We start from the raw sequence: 26429 nt of genomic DNA on the forward strand, positions 1-26429 counted from the left end.
GAGCGGGAGAGGGAGAAGCAGGCTTCCCGCTGAGCAGGGAGCCCAATGTGGGGCTCGATCCCAGGACCCTGGGATCATGACTTGAGCCGAAGGCAGATGCTTAACAACTGAGCCACCCAGGCGCCCCAGTCCTTTGCCCATTTTTGAATGGAGTTATTGTTGTTGTTCAGAGTTATTTTGTAATATGAAATGGTTTCAGGAACACAACAGGTCTCTATGGCATGAAAACAAGTGTTACGATAGTATGAAAATCCTAGGGACCTTGGGAAAAGTGGCAGAAAAAGGTGAGGATGTCAAAGAAAGTTTAAGAAAAATTTTTAAAGTTTTACCTTTAGTGAAGAATTAAAAAAAGGACATTCTCAGGATTCTGAGCTCATTTTAGTATTGCAGTTTGGCAACCTTGTGGGTTAAATAAGCATTGCTGGGCTACCCTGAGAACCTAACTCCTATATTTAAGAACACTACTTGTATATAAAATGCCCTGTCTTATAAATCCTCTAATTAAAAAAAAAATTTTTGGTATATAATTCATATATATGATAGCTATTTATATACTAAAATCTAAACTTGGAAAGTAAGTTAGTTGTACTAATGGATTACAGAAATAATTATTATATAATGCTTTTAATTAGGAATTTAATATTTTTCAATTACTGTAAGTTGATGTTCATGAATCATTTGTGAGATACCATTATAAAAAAATATACAGGATACAGAGCTATAGAACTAAAGCAAAATCATAATACAATTGATAGAAACATGAAAACAAAGCTGTTATCTGCAGATGTAAAGAAGGATTACACAGAAATCTGTGCTGTTAACTGAAGCAGCTGGAGAAATACTATTGGCCATTTGTAACAGATAACTAATCTCCAAGAATAATACCCAGTTTAACTTATATAAATTTTATTATTTTTAAAGTAACCATAAATCTGTTGAACATGGATAAACTGTTGGATTCTGAATTTTTGGTAAAATGTTATACCATTCAGATTAGATAAGCGACCTATATTATACATGTAAAGTGTAATATATATTTTAGACGAAATAAGACATTATTTTAAAGTATATTTAGGATTATTTTCAATGTTCTATACTCTATATTCCCTGTAAATAATTATAGTTAAGAAAACATACCATTCTCTAAAAATAAAACAAGCCAACAGAAGCTTTCATTAATCTGAAACTAAAGATTAGCTTTCCATTTCTTCTCGGGATCCGTGCTGCTAACTGTGGAAAGAAAATTAAAGAGTGAAAATTTAACAACAGATAAGCAAATATAATGGATTTTAAGTTATTCTGTGGCTAGAAAAAGCATTAATTCCTAAAATAATTTTGTTGCTTAATATAAAGGTGGTATTTTTTTGTACATATAAAAGCATTGCTGAAGCTTCTACACAAAAAAGTTTTGAGCTTCTTGATTTTAAGGATTAAATTTCTATAAAGATTGTTAATTTGATGAATTAATCTAACACGAGTAAACACTTATAGAATTACTGCTTTAATATTTTTGAGTTTACTACCTTTACTACTGCTAAAACGTCTGGCTGTTCCCAAACCTTATGCGTGTGAAATTCTTTGTGGTCGGGAGAAGAGAGGCTATCTTCCCGTTACATGCCTTTGATTGTAGTTCTGGTGGGTAAGAACTGCAACCCCTAAGCAAAATTCTAATTCCTGTGGGAGCTTTAGGTTCCAATTTGTGGTCCACTGGCCTTTCACTACTAACCCTTTCTAGTGCTTGTTTCTCCATCTTACAGTGACGTTCAAGGAAGGACTCTGGTGGTTGTTGTTTTTCCTAAAAGCAAACTAGTTTTGTAAAAAAAGAATATTTTAAATGCTGGTAATAAAATAATTGAAATTTGGAAGTATACTTACATATTTTTCCTTCTTTTTTTAATTTTTTCAAGTGAAGCAAGGTATTACGTTCAGCCATTTTATATAAATGCTCAGGAATAGTCTAAAAGAAAAACGAGAGTGCAAGAAGACATTTCTTTTTTAAAAAAGAATGAGTTAATCTTGTTGAAACAATTAAAACATGCAACAAAAGGAAAATTTTAACTTAAATACATTTTTATATAGGAATAATCAAAATGATTTCACCTTGTATGTGTCTTGCTTTAGGCCACTCTATTTTTATCTATATCCCTATACATAAAATAGCCTGTAAGGTCCATAAGGACAGTAACAGTGTTGGTTTTGTTCTTTACCATATACCCAGTGCTTAGCAAATGGCACATAGTAGGAACTCTGTATTTTATGAATGAATGCCTAAAAATTATTCTAGTTTTGATGATGCTATGGACCATTGGCCCTATGGTTTATTTACTGGGTTACATGATAATATCTTTGTACATTTCCCTTGGTTATCCTACCTCTGTCATCCTTTAGTTTTCATCTCGAAACTTCCTTAGACTTCTCTTAAATTCATGTGTACTTACATTGAGTTGTATTGTTGACTCACTTCTTACTCAACCAACTTAGCACAGCAACATCACACGTTAATGTTCCCCAAATATAAACTTCCAACCCCAAGCCCTCTCTTAAGCTCCAGTGCCATATCCACCACTGTGATCTTCTAGATCTAATTAGTGAATCCTCCACCTAAGATCCTTGAGTGGTCATGCCCAGGTTATTGGATAAAGCCCCTATTTGTTATAAGGCTTCTGTGTGATCATGCCTGTCTTTCCTGCCTCATTTCCTGGGACTCCTTTCCTGGGACCATTCACATATGCATTCTGTGCTCCAGTCACACGCAGTTTCTTTGTGGGTTTTCACATATACAATGCTCTTTTATTACTTGCAGAGCATGTCTTTCCTTCTGTCTAGAATGACTTCTTTTCTCCTGTACTTTGGCTTGGAAAATGCTTGCTTCTTCAAGACTCAACTAAATAAGTTTTTAAAGCTTTTCCAGACAAGCCTCGATACCCTGCATCTTCCATCAGGTGAAATTTATTCCTCTTTCTTTTATGCTCTGATATACTGTGTAGAGGTCTTACAGGAAGGCTGGTATGATTAAAAAAAACCACGATCTGAGTATCTGACATCTCACTTTTGAGTATGTGACATCTGCTAGTTGTGTGTCTTTGGAAGTTACTTAGCTCACACATTCTGAGTCAGATTTTTTTTTTAAGTCTATTAAATTGGAATAATTGTATCTTTATGTATTGAAAATTCGAGGTGTATGAATTAAGGGCCTCAAATTACATTTGTAAGTGTAAATCAATGAGTACAGTGTCTAGCACACAATCAGGCACTCAAAAAATGATAGTATTACAATCATCTGTTGAACATGTCTGTCGTCACTAAACTATGAGTTCTTTGAAGGTAGGGATCTGTAGTCATCTTTGTATCTTAGTACCTGGTCCACCGTGTGGCACAGGAAGGGCATTCAGTAAATTTGAATGAGTAAATCTCCCTATAATACCTATGCCATTCTATATGCAACAGGTACTTGACACATATAATACAGTGAATATAGTGAATACACTCTGAATGCAGAACCAGCATTTTTAAGGGATGGACAATTGCTCGATGACTCATCTGGGAGGGTGATTTAGAGTTCTGCTGTACTTAAGTTAGGAAAAAAAAAAAAAACCCCAATGTACCAATGTATAGTCTAGCGTGGCTATATTCTAGTATTATGAGGAAATGAACTCTTTCACAGAATTTAAATATTTATATTACCCCTTTGCCAATGGCACTTTTTATCTTTAGCCATTTTAACCATTCATCCCTTCCTTTTAAAACAAAGCAGACTGAGTATATGATTGTTTTTTGATAACTTGGGCCAATGGAACATTAAAGTTCTTTACTAATTACAATTGGCCCTAGGTACTTTTCAAGCTCATCTTTACAGTCTCACGTATCTTACGGCGGTACAGGTTGTAGTAGTGGGAAGTGTTTTTCTTTTATTTATTTTTTAGTAATCTCTATACTCAAGATAGGGCTTGAACTCATGACCCCAAAATTAAGAGTCAGCACACTCTTCTGCCTGAGCCAGCCAGGTACTCTGGTAGTGAGGATTTTTAAATCCAGGTAATCTTATTCCAGAGCCTGCATTCTTTTTTTTTTTTTTTTTTTTAAATTTTTATTTATTTTTTATTCTTATGTTAATCCCCATACATTACATCATTAGTTTTAGATGAAGTGTTCCATGATTCATTGTTTGTGCATAACACCCAGTGCTCCATGCAGAATGTGCCCTCCTCAATACCCACCAGCAGGCTAACCCATCCTCCCACCCCCCTCCCCTCTAGAACCCTGTTTGTTTTTCAGAGTCCATCGTCTCTCATGGTTCGTCTACCCCTCCGATTTCCCCCGCTTCATTCTTCCCCTCCCGCTACCTTCTTCTTCTTTTTTTTTTCTTAACATATATTGCATTATTTGTTTCAGAGGTACAGATCTGAGATTCACCAGTCTTGCACAATTCACAGCGCTTACCAGAGCACATACCCTCCCCGGTATCTATCACCCAGTCACCCCATCCCTCCCACCCCACCCCCCACTCCAGCAACCCTCAGTTTGCTTCCTACAATTAAGAATTCCTCATATCAGTGAGATCATATGATACATGTCTTTCTCTGTTTGACTTATTTCACTCAACAATACTTTCCAGTTCCATCCACGTCGTTGCAAATGGCAAGATCTCATTCCTTTTGATGGCTGCATAATATTCCATTGTATATATATATACATCTTCTTTATCCATTCATCTGTCGATGGACATCTTGCAGAGCCTGCATTCTTAACCTCTATACTATCCACACAGCAGACATCTAATAAACATTTGCTGAAAAACTAAATTATACTAATCGACTGCCCCACAGTGCTGTTATATATTTACTCAGAGACCACTGGAGCCGAGGGCATTTTTTTCCTCTATATACTAAGTTATTCTACTCATGTTCTTTTACACGTGCTTTCTCTTTCTTCTCCCTTGTTAGGCATTGCTACTACTTCTCACTGCTATTAACCCAGTATGTCTCTAGCAGATCACCTGTCTCACTCGCTATGGGCTAGGACACCAATCATTAAGATGGCTACAATAATACATAAATCATTATAAAACTTAATCATAAGGATGTTGGTAATGGTCTCTCTTGCAAGATGAAGTCTATAAGGTTTAATTATAGCTTGGAATGTTTCTTTTTGGTTCTCCAGGTCCGTTTTTATTTGTTTAACTTCCGTGTTCTAGAAAGTTGAGATTGCTGATCTCAAATTTATACAAGCAGCACTACTTATAAAATTAACAGACTTATTCTGTTCTGGGATGTAATAAATTTACCATACCTATAGTCTACTACAAAGATTATTCTAATAAAACTGTTGCTGTGGGGGCGCCTGGGTGGCTCAGTTGTTAAGCGTCTGCCTTCGGCTCAGGTCATGATCCCAGGGTCCTGGGATCGAGCCCCGTATCGGGCTCCCTACTTGGCGGGAGGCCTGCTTCTCCCTCTCCCACTCCCCCTGTGTCTGTCTCTGTCTCTCACTGTGTCTGTCTCTGTCAAATAAATAAATAAAATCTTAAAAAAAAAAAAAAACTTGCTATGTACAAATAAGATAAATGAAAATTACCTTGTAAATGTTTTTTACAACCTCCATTGCTGTAAATGATTTTTCAAAATTATCACGAAACAATGTAAGAATTTGCTGTTCTCGGATATTTCTGTGAGAAATGTATTCTAGAATTTTAGCTTCAGCGTTATGAATTACTGGGCCATGTCCTGAATTAGAATTATAAAAATTATTTCAACCAGAATAAAAATATCAAGTATAAATGAAGTTAATTTGTTCTATTTAAAAATAATCATATGATGTATTGAAAAAGCATACTTATAACAAATATGAATTATTTGGAAAACCATACAGTTAGAAGAGATTTAAAAATTATATACAATGCCAAAAACAGAATTATATCAAATAAAATCTGTGTGAAATGTTATTATATACATTAAAAATAAAGAATAAACATTTAACAATAAAAATAGTAACCACAAGAGTAATGATAGGTAATACTTACAGAGTGCTCATTATTTGCCAGGCACTGTTCTAAATGCTTAATATATATTATTCTTCTAAGAGTCCAATGAGGTAGCAACTATTATTATCCCTTCTTTACAGCAGAAGCTGAGGTATGGGGGGCAGAGTGGCAAATAACTTGCCCACAGTTACATGGTGAAGAAGAGATGGAGCTGGAGTTCTGACTTGAGAGCTTTTAATCATTCTATGCTCTTAACCACTATGCCACACTTATATAAGAGATTGAAAAGGGGACTGTAAAAAGTAGCTTCATGTAAGTGACTCAGATCTATTAAAAATTCACAAAAACCACAGTAGAACTTTAAGAATCTTATGTATAAGCTAGTAATTCAGAAATGTTGACAACCCAGATTAAGCTATATTAAAGTCTAGTTGCTCTTTAAAACAGTACAAATTAACATATGACATAAGTCGGTAAGAGGATGTTTAAAATATTTGAGTACAATGTATTCAGAAGCAGACTGTTATCATATGAAGAGCATGGGCTTTGGTTAGAATATTGACAATCATTTACTTGTATGGGGCCATGAAAGTCTGAATCCCTGAGCTTGTTTCTTCAGCCGTGCAATGAAGATACCACTACCTGCTTCACTGGGTTTCTGTGAGGACAACACTGTAAAGGTCCCTGCACAGCACTGGACAGGCTTTAATATATGGTGGCTGTGGCTACAGAACATAATTTACCCACAAGCTCCTGCTGTGCCAATAAGCCAGTTCACTGGGTTCATTAAAGCAAACACTCTAAGAACCTTTACTAGGCAGCCTCTCATTAGCTTTGCTTCATTCAGCGTGAGTGCATCAAACATGTACTCTCTTCTCTTTAAAAACAGCTGTTGGTGTATCATATGACCTCACTGATATGAGGAATTCTTAATCTCAGGAAACAAACTGAGGGTTGCTGGAGTGGTGGGGGGTGGGAGGGATGGGATGGATGGGTGATAGACACTGGGGAGGGTATGTGCTATGGTGAACACTGTGAATTGTCTAAGACTGATGAGTCACAGACCTGTACCTCTGAAACAAATAATACATTATATGTTAAAAAAAAAAAAAAAAAAAAAAGAGAGGATTGTAGGAAGGGAAAAATGAAGAGGGGGAAATCGGAAGGGGAGATGAACCATGAGAGATTATGGACTCTGAGAAACAAACTGAGGGTTCTAGAGGGGAGGGGGGTGGGAGGGTGGGTTAGCCTGGTGATGGGTATTAAAGAGGGCACGTACTGCGTGGAGCACTGGGTGTTATACGCCAACAATGAATCATGGAACACTACATCAAAAACTAATGATGAGGGGCGCCTGGGTGGCTCAGTTGGTTAAGCGACTGCCTTCGGCTCAGGTCATGATCCTGGAGTCCCGGGATCGAGTCCTGCATCAGGCTTCCTGCTCAGCAGGGAGTCTGCTTCTCCCTCTGACCCTCCTCCCTCTCATATGCTCTCTCTCTCTCTCTCATTCTCACTCTCTCAAATAAATAAATAAAATCTTAAAAAAAAAAAAACTAATGATGTAATGTATGGTGATTAACATAACAATAAAAAATTAAAAAAAATTCAAATACACCCAAAAAATAAAAAAAAATAAAAACAGCTGTCGGCTTCCATTCTTCTGGTGTCATATTAATCCAAATGTCCAGCTCTACTCTGTTTCCTATCCCCTCAGTGGGATAGAAACTCATGAGAGAATATAAGGGTATTGGAGACACTCTATTTACAGAGCTTTCCATGGCTCTGGTTAGGAACAAGTTAGAAGGACTTAAAAAATTAGGTAACCTAGTTTCTTTTTCCTTCTGGGCCCTCTTGTTGAGTGTTATTATCCTTCTCCACTTTTAGGATGGAAGGGAGATTCATACTGCAGAGCAGTGTGTGACAGCTGAGATACTAAAACAGGTTTCTTTTTCTGGAGAAGTGAAATTAATATACAGCTTTAGAGTTGACATGGAAGCTACTGATATTTCAGTAGTGTGAGTTAAAAAACTAAAGCTCAGAGTTCACGGCTAAAATGTGGCCCACATCAGAAATCTAATAATTAACAAAAGTGAAGATACCTTGTGGAATGAAAAACATTCTCTGATTCCCATGTAAATTTATTTCTTTTGTTTAACAGTTCTATTAATAGCTGTAAAGATGTTAAAAAATAACACCTTATATCTTTATAAATTAATATAACTCTCAGCCTTTAAAAAAAGATTTTATTTATTTACTTATTTTGGAGAGAGAGGGAGCACGTGAGCACAGGGGCGGGGGGGGAGGGGAGAGGGGCAAAGAAGGAGGAAGAGAATCTCAAGCAGATCCTCCATTTAGTGCAGAGCCGGCTGGATGTGGGATGGGGTGGGGGCTCGAGGCTGGATGTGGGGATTGATTGCAGAACCCTGAGATCATGACCTGAGCCATGAGCCAAAGTCAAGAGTCAGTCACCCAACCGACTGAGCCACCCAGGCACCCCTAACTCTCCAGCTTTTTTTTTTTAAGACTTTATTTATTTGACAGAGAGAGACACAGTGAGAGAGGGAACACAAGCAGGGGGAGAGGGAGAGGGAGAAGCAGGCCTCCCGCCAAGCAGGGAGCCCGATGCGGGGCTCGATCCCAGGACCCTGGGATCACGACCTGAGCTGAAGGCAAACGCTTAATGACTGAGCCACCCAGGTGCCCCTAGGGGCATAATTTAAAGAAGCACTTTATGGGTAGCTCTTCAAACCCTGAAAACATAAAGAACACACACACACAGGGACAAACCAAAATGAACCTTCTTCCTCATTTCACACAAATGGTTTGCTAGATTTAAGCAACTACCCACCTGGATATATAATATCAGCTTTGACTTTCAATAGCTTTTTTAGGGAGTTCATATAATCATAGAGGTCTTCAAATACAGTTGTTCCTTCCCCTAGGATGCAATCTCCAGAAAAGATCGCATTCTCCTCTTCTAAAAGTAGAGCGATATGATCATCAGTGTGGCCAGGTGTGTGTATAACTCTGGTTAAAAGGAAACGAAGAAATAGTAAAAATCAGAAACTCTTAGGCTTAGAAGAAATTATTCTCCAGCCTTATCTCTGGATATGACACAAATAAGTGATGTCAAATAGGTTAAAAAACTCCTCCTCTTGTGGCCCACAGAAATTATCATCAGAAAATTTGCTCCTTTAAATCAGATTTCCTACTCTGAAGTACAAATTCAATACTTTTCCCACCTTTTTTTATTTTATAAATAATAAGCATGCACCGATTACAGCAAATTTTGAAAACAGAAAGGAAAATACTTAAAGGAGATATGAATTCACAATCATTCCACTACTCAGAGACAGTGCTTTTACTATTTAAAAACTTTTTTTTTCAATTTTCTTTGCATACATGTTTATTTTACAATATACTTTGTGGCAAGACTGTGAGAAAAAAGTACTTTCGTAAGTTGCTGTGGGGAGAGCAAAACGGTAATAGCACATGTGGAGGGGAATTTGGCATTTTCTAACAAAATTACATAACCCTTTGACCCACTGGTCCCACAGCTAGAAATTTACCCTGAAAATACACGTTCACAAATACAAAATACATATATAAATTATTCATTACATTATTTATAAGAAAATACAGGAACAACCCAGATACCCATGATTGGACACTATGGACACACTGTGGTACAACCATACCATGGAGTATGATGCAGCAGCCATCAAAAAGATGATGAAGATCTCTGTGAACTGATATGGAATCATTTGCAGCATATATTGGTAAGTGGTAAAAAACAACCAAGCATGGTTCTTTTCGTGCCTCTGCTTTGTTGCTGGGGCAGGCTGCGAGCTGTGCTTGTGTTGCACCCCAACTACCCACCCCTGACCTTAGTTCAGTCTTCCAGGCCACACAAGGTGGGCCTCAGGGCAGGGTGGCGTGTTTGGCCTGGGGTTCGGACCTCTGAGACACACAGGCCGGTGTGCCTGACTGGAGCTGCTCCTATCGTTGATGTGGTATGATCAGGCTACTACAAAGTTTTGGGGAAGGGAAAGCTCCTAAAACAGCCTGTCATCCTGAAGACAGGACAGTAGAAGAACTGAGCAGAAAATCCATGGGTGTGTGTGGGGGCTGGGTCCTGAAGCCACGGGGGAGGGATGTTCATTAAATGCTAACAAGTGCTTTTCTCTTTAAAACAAATCAAAACAAAGCATGAAAGAATGTTTATAGTTGCTCTTTTGTATAAGAAAGTTGGGGAAATAGGGCGCCTGGGTGGCTCAGTTGGTTAAGCGACTGCCTTCAGCTCAGGTCATGATCCCAGGGTCCTGGGATCGAGTCCCGCATCGGGCTCCCTGCTCTGCGGGGAGCCTGCTTCTCCCTCTCCCACTCCTCCTACTTGTGTTCCCTCTCTCGCTGTGTCTCTCTCTGTCAAATAAATAAATAAAATCTTTAAAAAAAATAAATAAATAAAATCTTAAAAAAAAAAGCTGGGGAAATAAAAATGTATATGTATATATTTCCTTATTTTTGCAAAAACAAAGGGAAGATAAAAAACTAATGAATTATAACTGCCTGTAGGGGTAGGCAGATGGGATGTAAGGAACAGAGATGTAAGCAAGACTTCTCTTGTAACTTTATTAGTTTTAACTTTTGAGCTATGTAAATATATAAACATAAAACTAAAAAAACGAAAGAAAATGTTAACACTGAATACAGAAAGAAATGAATCTTACTATATACGGGATAGATTAACACAGCCATGCTAATATTAATTCAAATAATTTTTAAATACTAAGATTATATATCCTTAATAGAATGTATCTTAAGTTTAAAAGAAGTAGAAAGATATTTTGAACTTTACTTAATAGGTTTATTGTTGGCAGTGTTACTGGTTACTGTGTTTCTGAAACTATTTTGTGTTTACTGCGCAAGAGTATAAACAATAAATTGATGTTGACAACCAAGGTTTTTACTGTGGGATAAGGGAAAAAAATGTATGAATGAGGGAATTAAGGTTCTGGGTTCTCATCTGAATTGAGGAATCCTTATGAATTCATCATTTCATTTTTTTCCTAGCTCTATAAAAGGCCCAGAAGTAATGATACTCCAGTAGTCATGAGCACACCTGACACTTAGTTCTGGAGGGAACTGAAATACCATTTCCCACTCAAAGAAACCAGGGCTTCTTGCAGACATGGCTGGCTCCAGCTCTGGAAAAGGGAAAGTAAAATGTGATATGGAGACATCTCTTTTGTTTGATTAAACCTGTTGCAACCTATTGATGAAAGTATTCAATGTTACATGAAAATAATTTCAGGAGGCATATTTCCATGACTAAGAATATGTGGGTGTGGGTGTGTCTCATATCTCACGGACAATCTTACGAACAATCACACATACAATGTGTTTACAAACAGACCCCCAATATTTTTCAATCTACAAAAACTCATGTGGAGAACCACTCTTTTTCAGAGTCTGCAGACTGTCTTATCCATTGATGTGCTTGCAGTGCATCCTTTATTTGTACCCCCTCCTCCAACTCCAGACCTCAGTAATGGTTTTCTTTGATAACCAAGGCAATAGATTTCTTAAATGAGGGGATCAGAAATTCTAATTCTCCAGTCACCTGGGTAGCTAATGCTTTAATCTGCATAAAAACTGTATTAAAATTCACTTCACATAGGCAGGAGGAAAAAAGGAGATGACATCAGAGGTGCTTTGCTAAAGATCAGAGGAACTGCAGCTGTGGCCTCCCCATTCATCAGGTGGCACATTTATCCAGTTCTGCCACTTCTGTGATAAGAGTAGACTTTATAAAGATGGCTCCCTTACAAGGTTTAGAACAGTCAACAAAAGCTGTCAGACTGACTTTTGAAAAATGGGACTTAGGTCACTAGAAAATTCTTGAAGGTTATATTCAATCAAATCCTACTGAAAAATCTGCTTCCTACTTTTTTTACTAAAGGGTTCTTGGTGGGTATTGTCCCTATCGCTAATGTATTCCCCCCCCCCCCCAAATTGGCAAACAGACCAGATCAACTGGACATCAAATACTTGAGGACTTAAGTATATTTTAACCTTCTGTTTATGGAACTTTTGCTTAATGATGAATCTTCTTGTTAATATTTAAAACAATTGGGTTTTACTGACTTTATAAAAATGGAAATTGGAAAGTATCTGTCATCAGTAAACTAAATGTTTTATTCAAATTCTAGTATAATTTATTTTTGTGAAAAGGTTATTTACTAAGTCATTTTTAAAAAGACTTATTTTAGATAGAGACACACACAGAAACAGAGACAGAGTGGGGAGGGGCAGAGGTAGGGGGAGAGAGAGCCTTAAGCAGACTCCATGGTGAGTGCAGACCCCGACATGGGGCTCGAGCTCATGGCTCTGAGATCATGACCTGAGCTGAAACTAAGAGTCGGATGCTCAACCAACTGAGCCACCCAGGCACCCCTGATGTTGTTGTTTCTTGATCTGAAAGCTGCTTAAATGATTTGTTCAGTTTGTAATAGTTCACCACATTGCACACAGATGATATGCACACTTTTCTTTTTGTATACTTTAATAAAAAGCTTAAAATAGGGGAGCTTGGGTGGCTCAGTCAGTTAAGCATCTGCCTTTAGCTCAGGTCATGATCCCAGGGTCCTGGGATTGAGCCCCACATTGGGCTTCCTGCTCAGTGGGGAGTCTGCTTGTCCTTCTCCCTCTCCCCTTGCCCCTTCTTCCTGCTTGTGTCTGTCTCTCAAATAAATAAATAAAATCTTTTTTTTTTTTTAAAAAGCTTAAAATATATTGGCTGTTTATGGCAGATGGGTGGTAATTAACTACCAAGGGCCGAATGTTCTTAATCTGCAAATTAGGTATAGATCTAATATCCATGATTCTGTGATAACTAATAAACTAGTACTGTGATTCCCAAGCCTTTGAGATAGATCTTTAATGTGTGATGGGGGAAATTCAATATTGTCAAGAATACTCTCTGAAGAATTAGTTATGTAATGTTTATTATCTTTTGGCATCATGAACAAATTATAGGAGACACATCGTATTTCCAACAAGAACATTTTAAGAAGATTACCCAGAAATTAGTTGGGTTTATAAATTAAATTTACAAATCGATAGCATACTAGGAAAAAGGGAACGAAAAGGGGGCATGGATACCCAGTTCTTCATCTTCTCTTTCTCATTCACCTGCTAATCTACTCCCCTCTTTGTAGATATTTACTACATGTTGGATAAATATTCAGTGCCTTCTATGTGCCAGGGACTGAGGATCTGAAGATGAATCTGGCATCTGCCGTGTATCAGAGAATAGCTAACTTATCATCAAACCTCCTTCCTCTTTTTCCTGGGCATGAAGTTCAACTCTTCTTCCCAGCCTGGGGTGGCCTATGACTGAATTTACAGCCAATGCAACAGAAGGTCTGGTCTGTGAAAGCCTCCCGTGAAAGATCCCTTCCATGCTCCCTCTCTGTCACCCACTGGACTGACTGAGGTGAACAAAGCGACCTTGAAACCAACTATTGAGGACGGTAGAATCACAAGATGGAAGGTGTCTGAAACATTATTTGCAGCAGGGCCACTTGATAGTCAGGAACCTTTCCTGGATGTTATGTAACTGGGAGGAAAACTTATTTCATGTATGAACCATTATACATTTTGGGGTCGGTTTGCTACAGCAACTGGCATTAACTAATACTGTGAACCTAAGGGGTTGATTACCTTTTATGGAGATACCTACTTACAGACTTAGATTACAATACAATTTAATAAGTGCTATGATAAAATAATAAAAGTTATACGAAAGGTAGAAGAGGAAAGGGGTGCCTGGGTCCTGGGATCAAGCCCCGCATCAGGCTCCCTGCTCACTGGGGAATCTGCTTCTCCCTCTCCCTCTGCCTCTCCCCCTTAGCTTGTCCTCCCTCCCTCCCTCGCGCTCGTTCACACTCTAATAAATAAATAAAATCTTAAAAAAAAAAAAAAAAAAGTCAGAGGAGGGAGCAGTTAATTCTGCCTGGAAAGGGTTCTTGAGGTAAGTAACATGTGAACTGAAGTCTGAAGAATGAATAGGTAAGAATTTATGAAGGAGACAGTAGGGGGAAAGCCGTGATGCCTACCTGGTAAAGGGGGGTGGGGCATGAGCGAAGGCATGAACATACGTAACGTGTCCAGGTATTTGGATATGGCTAATTGTGTTTACAATGGCAGTGGTAGGAAATTGGACCAGAAAAGTGGTTTGGGGCCAGATAGCAACATGGTAAGGAGAATAAACATGATCTTGTATGCAATGAGAGTTATTCAAGGTTTCAAGTGACACGGGGTATGAACTGGAAAGGGAAGCCTGGAGACAGGAATATTAAACAAGAAGTAATGGTAGTGGACATGAAGAAAAAGGGACAGTATGGACCAGTATTTTTAAGGTAAAATCTAACACAATTAGATGTGGTGGGCAGGAAAAGGGGGAGTGATAAAGGTGAAGTGGAACCAGCTTCTATCTTAGAAGAAAAAATAAAATCTTAAGTGCTGAGAGCAGTAGGTGTTCTGAAGTCAGAAAGCAAGTAGATTATGGGGGACAGAGGAGAAACCTAAGTAGTTCAGTTTTAAAATTACTGAGTTTGAAACAACTTTTCGACCTCACTTAGGTCATGGGAGATTAGGGGTCTGGCCTAAAATGTATTTACTTTAGGTCATCTTTTGGAATTGAGAGCATGAGAAAGTCCTGAATTTAACTGATGAGTAGAGCCCTAAACCATCCTAACAGGAAATGCTAATTTATTTTTTAATTTAAATTTTATTTAAAAAATGGTAATCATATAATTCAAACAAATAATTTTAAAAGGGTAGAGTGAAAAGTCTTTCTTTTCTCCTATTTCTCAAGCAACCTGGTTTTTCTTTCCAGAGTAACCATGTTATCAGATCTTTTATATATCCTTCCTGAGATATTCCTCACTCATATAAGCAAATATTCAAAAATCTTCCTTTACTCCCTTTTTATAAGACACATACATAACCTCCCCCTGCCCTTCCCTAGCTAAAGGACATTTACTGACCTGAGAGTGGCACCTTCAGTTTTAATCACATCTCCATCTTCCAGATAAACATATTGTTGCTTTCCATCTCCTATAATTTCTTCTCTCGGAGGATTCCGTGGAAGTTTTTTAATGCAATATGCAGTGTCTAGTAACAAAACATGTAAAATATATTAAGTCATATTTTAAGTGATAATTCAGCCTTTTAAGAGATCAACTTTCTCTCCTAATCTTTTTCTCGTATTTGGTTTTTACAGTAATTTATTAAGCCCTTTCTCTACCCCATTAATTTATTTCAGCCATTTTTATTCTGTCCTGTTTCAAACTCCTTGCTTTTGTAACACTGTAGCTCGAGTCATGATTTTGTTCCTCTAAGTCTGCAGTCTACCTATTTGTTCAATTTTGCACTTTTGTCATTTCATATTTAATATCTGATTTCATTAAAAGTTGACTCTCTTTAAATTTTTCTATGGAAACAAAAAAAAATAAGAGATCAACTTTCATAGAGCTAACTAACATTGTGAATGACTGCAAAAAATATTAACATTAAGAGACAAGAGAGGGGCGCCTGGGTGGCTCAGATGGTTAAGCGTCTACCTTCGGCTCAGGTCATGATCCCAGGGTCCTGGGATCGAGCCCCGCATCGGGCTCCTGACTCAGCAGGGAGTCTGCTTCTTCCTCTCCCTCTGCCTCTCCCAGTGCTCATGCTCTCTCTCTATCTCTGTGTCTCAAATGAGTAAATAAAATCTTTAAAAAAAAGAGACAAGAGAAAACGGGATGGGTTACAGCAGCCTATCTCTGGAATTTGAACTATTTTTTCTACCTCAACAAAAGAGCTTTTTATTCTCTCATGCACTTCTAGGTCTACACCTTTTTGTTCTAGTCACTCTTATTTTATATAAAAGTTTGAAAGTAGTTCATCATAATCTCGGCTAGCTTTGATATCAAGATGGGTGTTGAAGAGGCAGCAATACAGAACCGGGGAACGTTTCTCTGTCTAGTCTTAGCAGATAGTAAAAGAAGTCATGGCATCATGGCAGTACTTAGTAATAAAAGGATGATAGCATAATGTTCTTTCTGTGAATGCTGAAAGGAAGCCCCAAACCCAGGACAAAGATATTAAACCATTAAAATAAATTTAACCCATACTACCTCTCACTGACACAAAGAAAATCAATTAACCAATCGATAGCTGGGTGCCAAGTATACTATATACAGTGAATACAAGCATGGTGACATTAAAGTGCTTAAAAACTATCACAGTTGGGGAAATATAACTTACAAATAAATAAATACAGAACTATACTAAGAACCATTTAATGAATACTAAATGGGCAATTCAGCTAATAAAAGCCATAGTAGTTTAGAGAAAGGAAAACAATTAGGAAAAAATTCACAAATATGACAGAACTTGAAGTGTGGCTTACAAGATGAGTGGTTTGGGAAATGGTACAGAGAATGATTTGTAGGTAAGGGGAACAGCATTAGGAAAAGCATAGAAATGACAATGAGCGTGGCATACGTGCAACAAAGTATGCTACCAATTTGTCCAATGCAAAACACTGGCTGAGAAGTGGAGATAAAGTGGGATTAGATGAGCTCAGATCATGGAAGGCCTTAAATTGCCTTTCATAGAATAGAGGAATTTATTTATTTTTAAAGATTTTATTTATTTATTTGACAGAGAGAGACACAGCGAGAGAGGGAACACAAGCAGGGGAAGTGGGAGAGGGAGAAGCAGGCTTCCCGCGGAGCAGGGAGCCTGATGTGGGGCTCGATCCCAGGACCCTGAGATCATGACCTGAGCTGAAGGCAGATGCTTAACCAACTGAGCCACCCAGGTGCCCTGGAATAGAGGAATTTAAACTCTACCATATGTGCACCATTGTACACTCTTTAGAAAGAAAATGAAATAGTGTTAACTAGTTGATCAATATGGCAGCTCTAGGTGGGATACTGGAGGGCGAGAGATCAGAAACACCAGGAGGGGGTGACTAATAACTCAGCCGGAAGGATGTGAATATTAGAACTAAGATGACAGCAACGGAAATATGGGAGAAAAAGACATTCAGAGAAAAACTGACAAGGCACAGAAGTCAGGCTAGTATGGAAGATAAAGGAGACAGAAATATTGCAAATATAATAAAAATAAAATAAAACAACTGGGACTAGACCTTCTCTCTCCAGCCCCAAACTCCATTATTTTGTATCTTAGAGGCTGGAGCAAAAAATAATATGCTATTCTGGGAACTGGCATTACATAATAAGGCTGTCTTCATTCTGGAGTGAGATGGGGAGGTTTTCTGGTATGTGTTTATTTTTAATCTGTATAATTTTTCTTTTAGTAAAGAAGTTAGAGGTATTATATTTCTAGTTATGAGACCTCCGGCACACACTCCTCCCAAAAAACTCACCATTATCTCAAAATTACAAAACAAATGTTATACTATAAAATAACCTGTGTCAGTTTTTAAAGTTATGTGCGGGGGCGTCTGGGTGGCTCAGTTGGTTAAGCGACTGCCTTCGGCTCAGGTCATGATCCTGGAGTCCTGGGATCGAGTCCCGCATCGGGCTCCCTGCTTGGCAGGGAGTCTGCTTCTCCCTCTGACCCTCCTCCCTCTCATGCTCTCTGTCTCTCATTCCCTCTGTCTCAAATAAATAAATAAAATCTTAAAAAAAAAAAAAAAAAAAGTTATGTGCGAATACGAAAACACATATCCTACTCACAGTAACAGTCTGTATAGGCAGGAGGGAGAAGGGCATGCTGAAAGCAATCATATAATAATTATTATTATGTTTAATAAAAGCTTATGGAGATATAACTCAACAGTATAAAATTCACCCTTTCAAAGAGTACAATTCAGTGTTTTTAAAGTATATCCAAAGAACTGTATAACTATCACCACTATCTAATTTTGTAACATTTTCAAACCCCTCAAAGAAACCCTTTACCCAACTGTATCACTCCCTCTTCTCTCCTCCTACCAGCCTCTGGCAATCACTTATCTACTTTGTCTCTATCATATGATTATTTTAACAGGAGGAAACCCTCAGTCACTTGTTAAAGGTTTGAATAATGGCTTATAACATTATTCTTAATGCTAATTATTGAAGCTGATACAAACATGTGATATTGCTTATAATACTTTTTCTTTTTTTTTTTATTGAGAGAGAGAGAGAATGATAGAGAGCATGAGAGGGAGGAAGGTCAGAGGGAGAAGCAGACTCCCTGCTGAGCAAGGAGCCCGATGCGGGACTCGATCCCAGGACTCCAGGATCATGACCTGAGCCGAAGGCAGTCGCTTAACCAACTGAGCCACCCAGGCACCCTGCTTATACTACTTTCTAATGAAAACACAATCTAATTGAATGGCATAGAAGCAAACATTTGACTCCTAGGACCGGAATGTGAAATACATGGCAAAGATCCAACTTCAGCTGCAAAATAACAACTATCATGATCACAAAAATGTATTTTGTAAGATTTACTCAAAAACAAACCAAAAACACTGGGGGCAGCCTGGGGCTATACAGTTCTCATGTCTAGTAAAATTCTGGCTTCCTGCCAGCCACTGGGAGTTCTGGAATTATACACTGATTATATCTTAAACTTTTGAAAGTAGGTTGCTGTATCTTCTCATAGAAATCTTATAACTGGCATTCATAATTTTGGTGTTGCCTGTAAAACCACAAGTTGTTAGCATCATAAAGCAGCTGAAAAGTTTCTGCCATACTAATAATTAAGTAGTAAAACGATCTGGAGCAAAGAAAATAATAAAACAAAATGGAACAAGAATGCTAGCGATTAAGGATTTAGAGAATGAAGAAGTACATGGACTCTTGGGAGGTTCTGAAAGGTAACCTCTGCACGATTTCAGTGCTGAGCAACTCAAGGTCTGTATGCAGCTGGTCTAGCTTCAATAAAGTTCAGATTGAAAGTCAACAAGCTACTTCTCAAAGTATTAAAATTTTAGTGGCTACAGAGCAGGGTCAAATTTCTCCTTGGCTTTCTTTAAATCAACCTAACAGGTAATCTATTATACAAATATTCATTATTTTGTATGGAACCCAAACGATTTAAATTTTTTAAAAAAGATTTTATTTGAGAGAGAGAGAGAAGGAGAAAGAGAGAGAGAGAGAGAGAGAGTGTGAGCAGGGGGAGGAGCAGAGGGAGGAGGAGAGAATCTAAAGCCGACTCCTCCCTGAACGTGGAGCCTGATGCAGGGCTCGATCTCATGACCCTGAGATCATGACCTGAGCTGAAATCAAGAGTCGGACGCTTAACCAATTGAGCCACTCAGGTGCCCCTAATTTTTAATTTAAATATATAGCTTAAGTGTCTATTAACGGGTGAATGGTTAAACAAATCCTGGTATAGTCCTACCATGGATTACCACTTGGCAATAAAGGAACAAACTATTGTTACGGAAACATAGGTGATCTCAAAAACATGATGCTGTGTGAAAGAAGCTAGAGAGTGATTCTGTATGCTTCCATTATGTGGCAAGGCAAAATTAATCTATAGTAAAATAAAGCAGATCAGTGGTTGCTAGAGAGGGATTATTGCAGAGAGGCACCAGGAGACCTCTTTTTGGGGTCATGAGAGTATTCTTTATGTTGACTGGATCCGTCACAAAGGTGTTTATCAAACTATACTCTTAAAATGGGTACATTTTATGTATGTCAATTCAAGCTCAATAAAGTTGATTTATGAAGGAGAAAAAGTAGGCCATAAACATTTAAAATGTTTAACATTAAATTAAAACTCATGCTAAAAGAGTTGGCCAAAGCTAGTCAAGAACCTTCAGCATAGTTTTTTAATTCACAGAATTTACTGGTAGATAGACAAGAGAAAGGTGAGGAAAAGTTAGACTGAAAGATAACGATTTCCTGTGGCATATAGTCCTCTAGGATTGTAAGAAAGGAGGTTAAGAGGGTAACAAAGTGAGGTTAGAGCGTTTTTCGTAATGGGCAGCCTGGTGATATTGGGTGCTTTGGTTGATAACACTTTGGTGTCCCAACTGTAGTCTCAAGTCCTAAAAGGAAGACATTTAAAAATATTTAAAAACACGAGTTGAATGCGTATGTATGTTCCTTTTGTGAATGAATGTTCCTGACTTCCTGTCCTTCATATGCCCCGAACTTGCCAAGCACAGCCCGATTCCAGTATCTCTACTCCTGCAATGTCTTCTGTCTGGTATAGCCTCCTCTCGGATACCTGTATAGCTTACTCTCTTCTCCCTATCCACCCTAGATACAAGCCACTGCCCTTCCCCCACTTTATTTTCTCTCCCCTTTTTCTTCACTTAGCTTTATTTTTCTTCATAGCACCTATCACCATCTGACCTACTACGTACTTACCATTTACCTTCCCTACTAGAAAGCACGCTTTATGAGAGCAGAGTCTTTGTTCTGTGCACTGCCACATCCCTTGTGCCAAGAACAGTGCCTGGACAGAGTGGTCACTTGAGTATTTGTTGAAGGAAGGAAGGAAGGAATGAATGAATCTATGTGTGTGATGGTAATATGGGGGTATAAGGAGAGAGGCGGTAAGGTGTCAGTACTGAATAGGTTTCAGGGACGGAGAATTATCAATACAATGATCTTTCACCAGCATTTTAGTGTATCATAGCAATTGCCTTAAAGTTATGGAAGACCTAAGATCAGGTTTAGAGTGTGGACAGTAACAGCAGCTACCTCCCAGTACCCGCGTAGAGCGTTTAGCACAGTGCCTGGCACACAGTAAATGCTCAAGAGTGGTTAGTTATTATTAACTCGGAAGTAGCCATCATCACTCCTACTCCTACAGACAAAATTCAAACTGACCTTCATCCCTGGCAAAGGGAAAAATAAGAGGGATAAGAGATCTGAAATAGAAAATAGGACTTTTCCTTTCCTCTTTTGTTAAAATTGGGGGCAGTATTAAAAGTATATTAATTTCTAAAAGTACCATGTAAGTATATAAGGTATTCAGTAAATGACTGACTAGCTTACTTACTTCTGTAACAGAAATAAATTATTCTGAAAACACAGTTTTCCTCAAAGAGCTTAATTAATGTTTTCTGTTTACCATTACTGATGCTTTTACAAATATCTCCTATGCCCCCAGTATGATCATGGTGCCAATGAGTCACTATGATTTCCTGGATTGTTGCGTTAAATTCAGTCAGAGCCTGCTTTAAACAGCTGATATATTCTGGAATTGCTGGTTCTCCAGTGTCAATGAGGATTCTCCTGAAAATTAAATGGATGATAATCACACAATTGGAACACAGAATTAATAGTAGCATATTTCTCACACAGATAATTCATATTATATTTAAGAAACTGCATAAATTGCTTGGCTTTCAACCTGCTTGAAAACCAGCTATATGATATTTCACCTTAATATATTTCACTATAGTAATCTAAGAAAAGTTTTTTGAAAAAATCTTATAGCTCCATGTAAGTCTGAACTTGGCAAATTCAAGGCACAATAATATTGAATACTTATACAGCACTCAAATATGGCACTATTCCAAGGACCTTATGTATTTTAACAATTGTGTTCCTCATCACAACTATTTAAACGAGGTATTTCATTGTACAACTTGCCCAAGGTTACTCTGCAAATAAACGGCAAGACCAGAATTCAAACCTGGGTATTCTGTCTCTAGAATATGTGTTTTTATCCACTCTGCCTCTGAGATCTTTTACAACATACTCAAATGTCTCATAGATATGAAAGAATTAGATTCAGTGGTATTCCTAAAGAAACCTAGTCTTCTGCGCTACATACAAAACTTATTACTAAAGTTTTACATTGGCTTCCTTCCACGTGAAAATGAAAGGAGTAGGGAAGCATGGGGAAATGTCTGAATTGCTTTATTTCTTTACCTAGACAACCCATTAGTTATATTTTTCTGCTTGTGGTTCTGAACCTTCTTTATACTTTGTATGCCCTTCCTCACTATTTCACAGGATGATGGTCTTTCCCTATAAAGTTTTCCTGAACTAAAAAAGAAGGGGGACATCTTCCTCCTCAAGAACCAACTCACAAACTTTTTAATTCAGGCTGCTTCACAATAACATCTCCCTAATTCAGGTTGGGGGAGGGAAGATTAGTCTTGATGAAAAGTCTCAGTCATTCACTCATTAATACTGTAATACATTAATAACTGTATGAATTATCTACTATGTGCCATGTCTTTCTTGCAAGACAAAAAAATCCTGTTTGCATTCTAGTGGAAAGTGGGGAGAGGGACCTATGAAAACCAACAGTAATAGTGACAGATAAACGGCATTCTGCAGAACATTCAAATGGGGTAAATATGACCCGAAGTATCTGGATGGCTATTTTATATTGGATGGTTTGTTTCCCTAACCCTATTCCCTGAGACGCACAGCCAATAAAAACAAATTGTCCTGTCATGGGGGAGGGGGTGGGGTGGAGAGGTGGGGACAATGGCCTTGTGGTCCACAGGCTTTTATCTACACCTTAAATTCCACAGGGCAATGGCTCTACTTTACAAGTACACAGAGTTATAACTGTCCCTTCTGGAGACAGGGAAACTAGATGGATATACTGGCCCATGAATGCATTATGAGGTTCTGTAGGCAGTGGAAATATAAGGAGGAGATGGTTAAAAAACATTTAGGAGGCACAATCAACAGGATTTTTTTTTTAAACAACTGGATGTGGAAGGGAAGGGAAAAAAATTGATGATTTTGAGGTTTCTAGGTGAGATGACTGGTGTGTCATTAACCAAGACTATAAAACACTGGAGGGAGCAAATTTGAGATAAACGTGGTTTGGGTCACAATGAATTTTGATGATGTTGCCAGCCATCTTCCGTTGCTTTTTCTTCATAGGACTTATTACCATATGACATATTATATATTTACATGTTTATTAATTTATTGCCTGTCTCCACACCCTCCCACAGCCTACAAATTTAAGCTCCACGGGGGAAGGAACCTGGTCTGGTTTTGCCAGAATCTAGACGGTGGCATGTACTAGATAATAAATGTTTGTTGGATGAATAAATAAGGTAGTGGCTTTATTTTTATTTAATCATCAAAACAATCCCGAGATTTTACTCTCATTGTACAGATGAGGAAACTGAGGCCTTGACAAGTTAGACATATATGTAATATCGTAATTTGCCTAGAGTCATGAACTCCAGCACAGGATATATTTGATTCCACACTTTTCTAACTGCAATGCCCATATCACAAGTAGGTAGAGCAGCAGGCCAAGGAAGAGGGAGAAGCAGGCCCCCTGCTGAGCTGAGCAGGGAACCTGACATGGGACCTGATCCCAGGACACTGGGATCATGACCTGTGCTGAAGGCAGACACTTAACCAACTAAACCACCCAGGCTCCCCAATGATCATAGTTTCTAAATGGAGATGAATATACGTACCATTTTGAGGTATCTATCATGATCGCAATATGCGATGAGAATATTAGAGAAAAAAATCACAGGTACTGCTATTACTACTATGGTTTGTTGTCCATATTCATGATTGAATAAAGGCTAATTTTCAGTCTGAGATTAATAATGGTATAATTTTTTCCCCCCAGCTAAGGTCAAACTCTCTGAATTATATCGTTTTTGGGACCATAGACTTCAGATTAACAACCCCCCGATTCTGGTAGAGGAGGAAGAGGAGGAAGAAAAGAGATGATAAAATCAAGTCTGAGCTACTATGAATGAACCATTAATTGTTTGTTGATGTAACCCCAGTTGTCTAGAACAGTCCTGGCACAATAAATGTTTATTGAGTAAGTTCAGTTCAAATTCTAACAAATGATTACCGTGTACAAGATACTGTGTTATATTCATTATAAGATGCAAATCATTAGGTATTTTCTGAGCATCTACCATGAACCCAGTGTTGTCTGGATGCTGTGATGGAAGAAGTGATAATAACAGCTAACATTATGGTATGCTTTCCATATGCTAGAATTTGTTAAGTGCTTTTGATATGATTTTTCATTTAAATTTCACTGAATCCTCATAACATCCTTTGAGGTGGGTGCTATTCAATCCTCATGGTACAGATAAGGAGTCTGAAGCTTAGAGAATCAACTGTCTTGTCTAAAGTCATAAGCTAGGATTCGGATTTAGGTAATCAGAGTATAGAGTCTTAACTCTAATTACTACACTAGACTGCCTTTTTCTATTTAAAGATAAACTATTTGCCTCCAGGGAGTTACAATTTTGATAGTAAAGGTTAAAATTGCAGCTTTTACAGTTTCTTGAGCAGAAGAGGAAGTTGGACACCAAGGAAGTCGAAAAGATCACCTAGGTAGAGAATATAGCATGAGAACAGGACAGACTAAGATTACATCTTGAGGAACTCACACACTTAAAGATCAGGTGAAGAGGTTGATTCCATGAAGGAGACTGCGAAAGAACAGCCAGAGAGGTAAGAGTAAACTAGGAAGAATGTGGTGTTAGCAAATCAAGGAGGGATTGGTCAACAGTGTCAAAGGTACTGAAGTTCAAATACAATGGGAATGGAAAAATGCCATTGGATTTGGTAATATAGGAGCCACCTGTGATCTTGAAACTGTTTTGAGCAGAACAGGTGGATACCAATATCTGAACCTCTTACTTGGACCCAATATTCATCTCTTGCCACCTGACTTCTACTTTATACAGTAGAGTACCATCATCTACACATTAACTTATTCTAGCTCAACTATATGTATTCATGACATATATGTCACATATGACTAATTCCACTGGCCACTCCATCCCATGAGTTTATGCCAGTGGTAGTGGAAGCAGTGTAAAGTGGGAGACCATGAATGTCTTCCCTCAGTCATCAGATTCTTTATGTCTCTTTTAGCACAAGCACTTTGCTACACTGAATGTGGTTCTAGTGTTTAAAGATACAGTATGCATTTTTCATATAACATGGCCCCTAAATGCAAGCCAACTTCATCTGGTTTTCAAACAGAACCAGCCATTTGCTTCATTGCTGGAAGAAAAAGCAGGCTGCACCTAACTTATTGTGATTGTACACGATCTCCAACGCAGTGCCTCCTAAGAGACTTCTTAGGGTAATTTTGACTATATTCAATGTTTATAATAGGTACTGACATTAGAACTAGTTTAACATGACACGCTGAATAGAGAAGAGAACGCCTATGGACTTTGGGGGTGTGGGAGTCCCAGGCAAGACGGACTCTACTCTAGATATAAAGTATTTTTTCTGTTGAATTCTCTATCCTCCTAGATTCTGGAGGCAGCCTAAGCTCCTGTACTTACTTGATCCTGCCTTGTTTATTCTGAACCTAACTTCTGCCTGTCCGACTTCAGTACTTCCAGTTCCTGCATCCTGCTCCATCTAAAATTCTGATTTACTGGAAAAAGGCAAATACAGCAGATACTTCAAATGAAAACTAAAATTACTATTAAACTGTTTTCTAGAAATCAGTTATATTAATTTTAACACATCTTGAAATATACACTTAAATTTTATGCTTAAAGGGAACTGTATCTTATTTTTATTTTGTATTGTGTAGGGCATACTAAAGACCAAGCATATAAAAACTGTTCAATGCACATTGGTGCAGTACACCACATCTCCCCACTTCTGCATAATTACACTAAAACAATGCAGCTGAACAAGAGAAAAATAGAAATACAGATAGGTTATTCCATCTGCAAAAATAAATGAGGCTACACAATAGCAACAAAACCCAAAATCAGTCCGCTCCTCTTTCCCAAGTGCTAGGGGGATCCTTGGTGTTTCAGACTCGAGCGATTTGGAAGCAAGAAAATCCTGCCCTCTGCTGCTGAGTTAAGAAAAAGGCCTCAGCCCAATTAATCCCTTTTGTGAAGGCCAAGTTATAGTCTGAGCAAAACACTGGTGAAAAGTCAGAAGGTGAGCGAAGTAAATGCTTTCCTGGATTTTTAACTCCAGGCGATCCTGATTTCTCAACAGCTTAAACACTCACCCTGGCATTCAACATTAGGCAAAGTCAATTGGGTTTCAAAACCAGGAAGTTTTGTTTTGCTTCTCTTTCCTCATTATTTCTGCAGTGATGTGGGGGAGGCCTGGAATCGGGGCGTCCCAGGGCGGTCCTGGGTGGGGCTGCCAGGCCCGGACTGGACGCTGAGCTCCAGGTTGCATGGGCGCACAGCCTCTCCGCTTCCGGCGAGCAGTAGTCCCAGCCCCAGCTCTGTGGGTCCCGCAGGCCGGGGTGTGTGCTAGGGAGGAATGGGGACGTTTACCTGGTGCCGATCCCTACCAAGTAGGTGTTGGTGCCCTGCAGGGTCATGGGTCCCGGGTTACAGCCCAGGACGCGCACCACCCGACTGGACAGCCGCTCGACGCGCTGCAGGACAGCCGACATATCTGCTTCTGCAGCCCGCCGGCGCGCGTCGGCGCGAGCGCGGAACTGGTTATTAGGCCCGTGCGGG

The 26429-nt window shown here is 38.5% G+C and overlaps 1 protein-coding gene across 2 annotated transcripts; it reads right to left on the minus strand.

Moving 5' to 3' along the window:
- Positions 1 to 619: 619 nt before the first annotated feature.
- On the minus strand, positions 620 to 26429 carry LACTB2 (lactamase beta 2). 2 transcript variants are annotated; one of them, XM_035011321.1, is made up of 7 exons: positions 26241 to 26429; positions 21080 to 21243; positions 15031 to 15157; positions 8826 to 9004; positions 5572 to 5720; positions 1876 to 1957; positions 620 to 1230 (listed from the first exon to the last, which is right to left on the minus strand). In XM_035011321.1, exons 1-7 carry the CDS (start codon positions 26360 to 26362, stop codon positions 1187 to 1189), a joined length of 867 nt encoding a protein of 288 aa, XP_034867212.1. In that variant the 5' UTR covers positions 26363 to 26429; the 3' UTR covers positions 620 to 1186. The 2 variants fall into 2 exon arrangements, with proteins under 2 accessions (XP_034867212.1, XP_034867213.1); XM_035011322.1 differs by lacking the exon at positions 26241 to 26429 and adding an exon at positions 25964 to 26230.

The sequence above is a fragment of the Mirounga leonina genome, unplaced genomic scaffold (genome assembly GCF_011800145.1).
Source record: "Mirounga leonina isolate KUSES-001 unplaced genomic scaffold, KU_Mleo_1.0 Mir_165, whole genome shotgun sequence".
Classification (NCBI taxonomy): Eukaryota; Metazoa; Chordata; class Mammalia; order Carnivora; family Phocidae; genus Mirounga; species Mirounga leonina.

What these genes read in the sequence shown, in the direction of transcription:
- LACTB2 (XM_035011321.1), bottom strand. Translation starts at nt 26,362, where the DNA reads ATGTCGGCTGTCCTGCAGCGCGTCGAGCGGCTGTCCAGTCGGGTGGTG. An exon ending in TTGGTAGGGATCGGCACCAG is followed by an intron (nt 21,244 to 26,240) that starts GTAAACGTCCCC and finishes TTTAATTTTCAG; the next exon opens with GAGAATCCTCATTGACACTG. An exon ending in TTGTAAAAGCATCAGTAATG is followed by an intron (nt 15,158 to 21,079) that starts GTAAACAGAAAA and finishes TTTTGTTACTAG; the next exon opens with ACACTGCATATTGCATTAAA.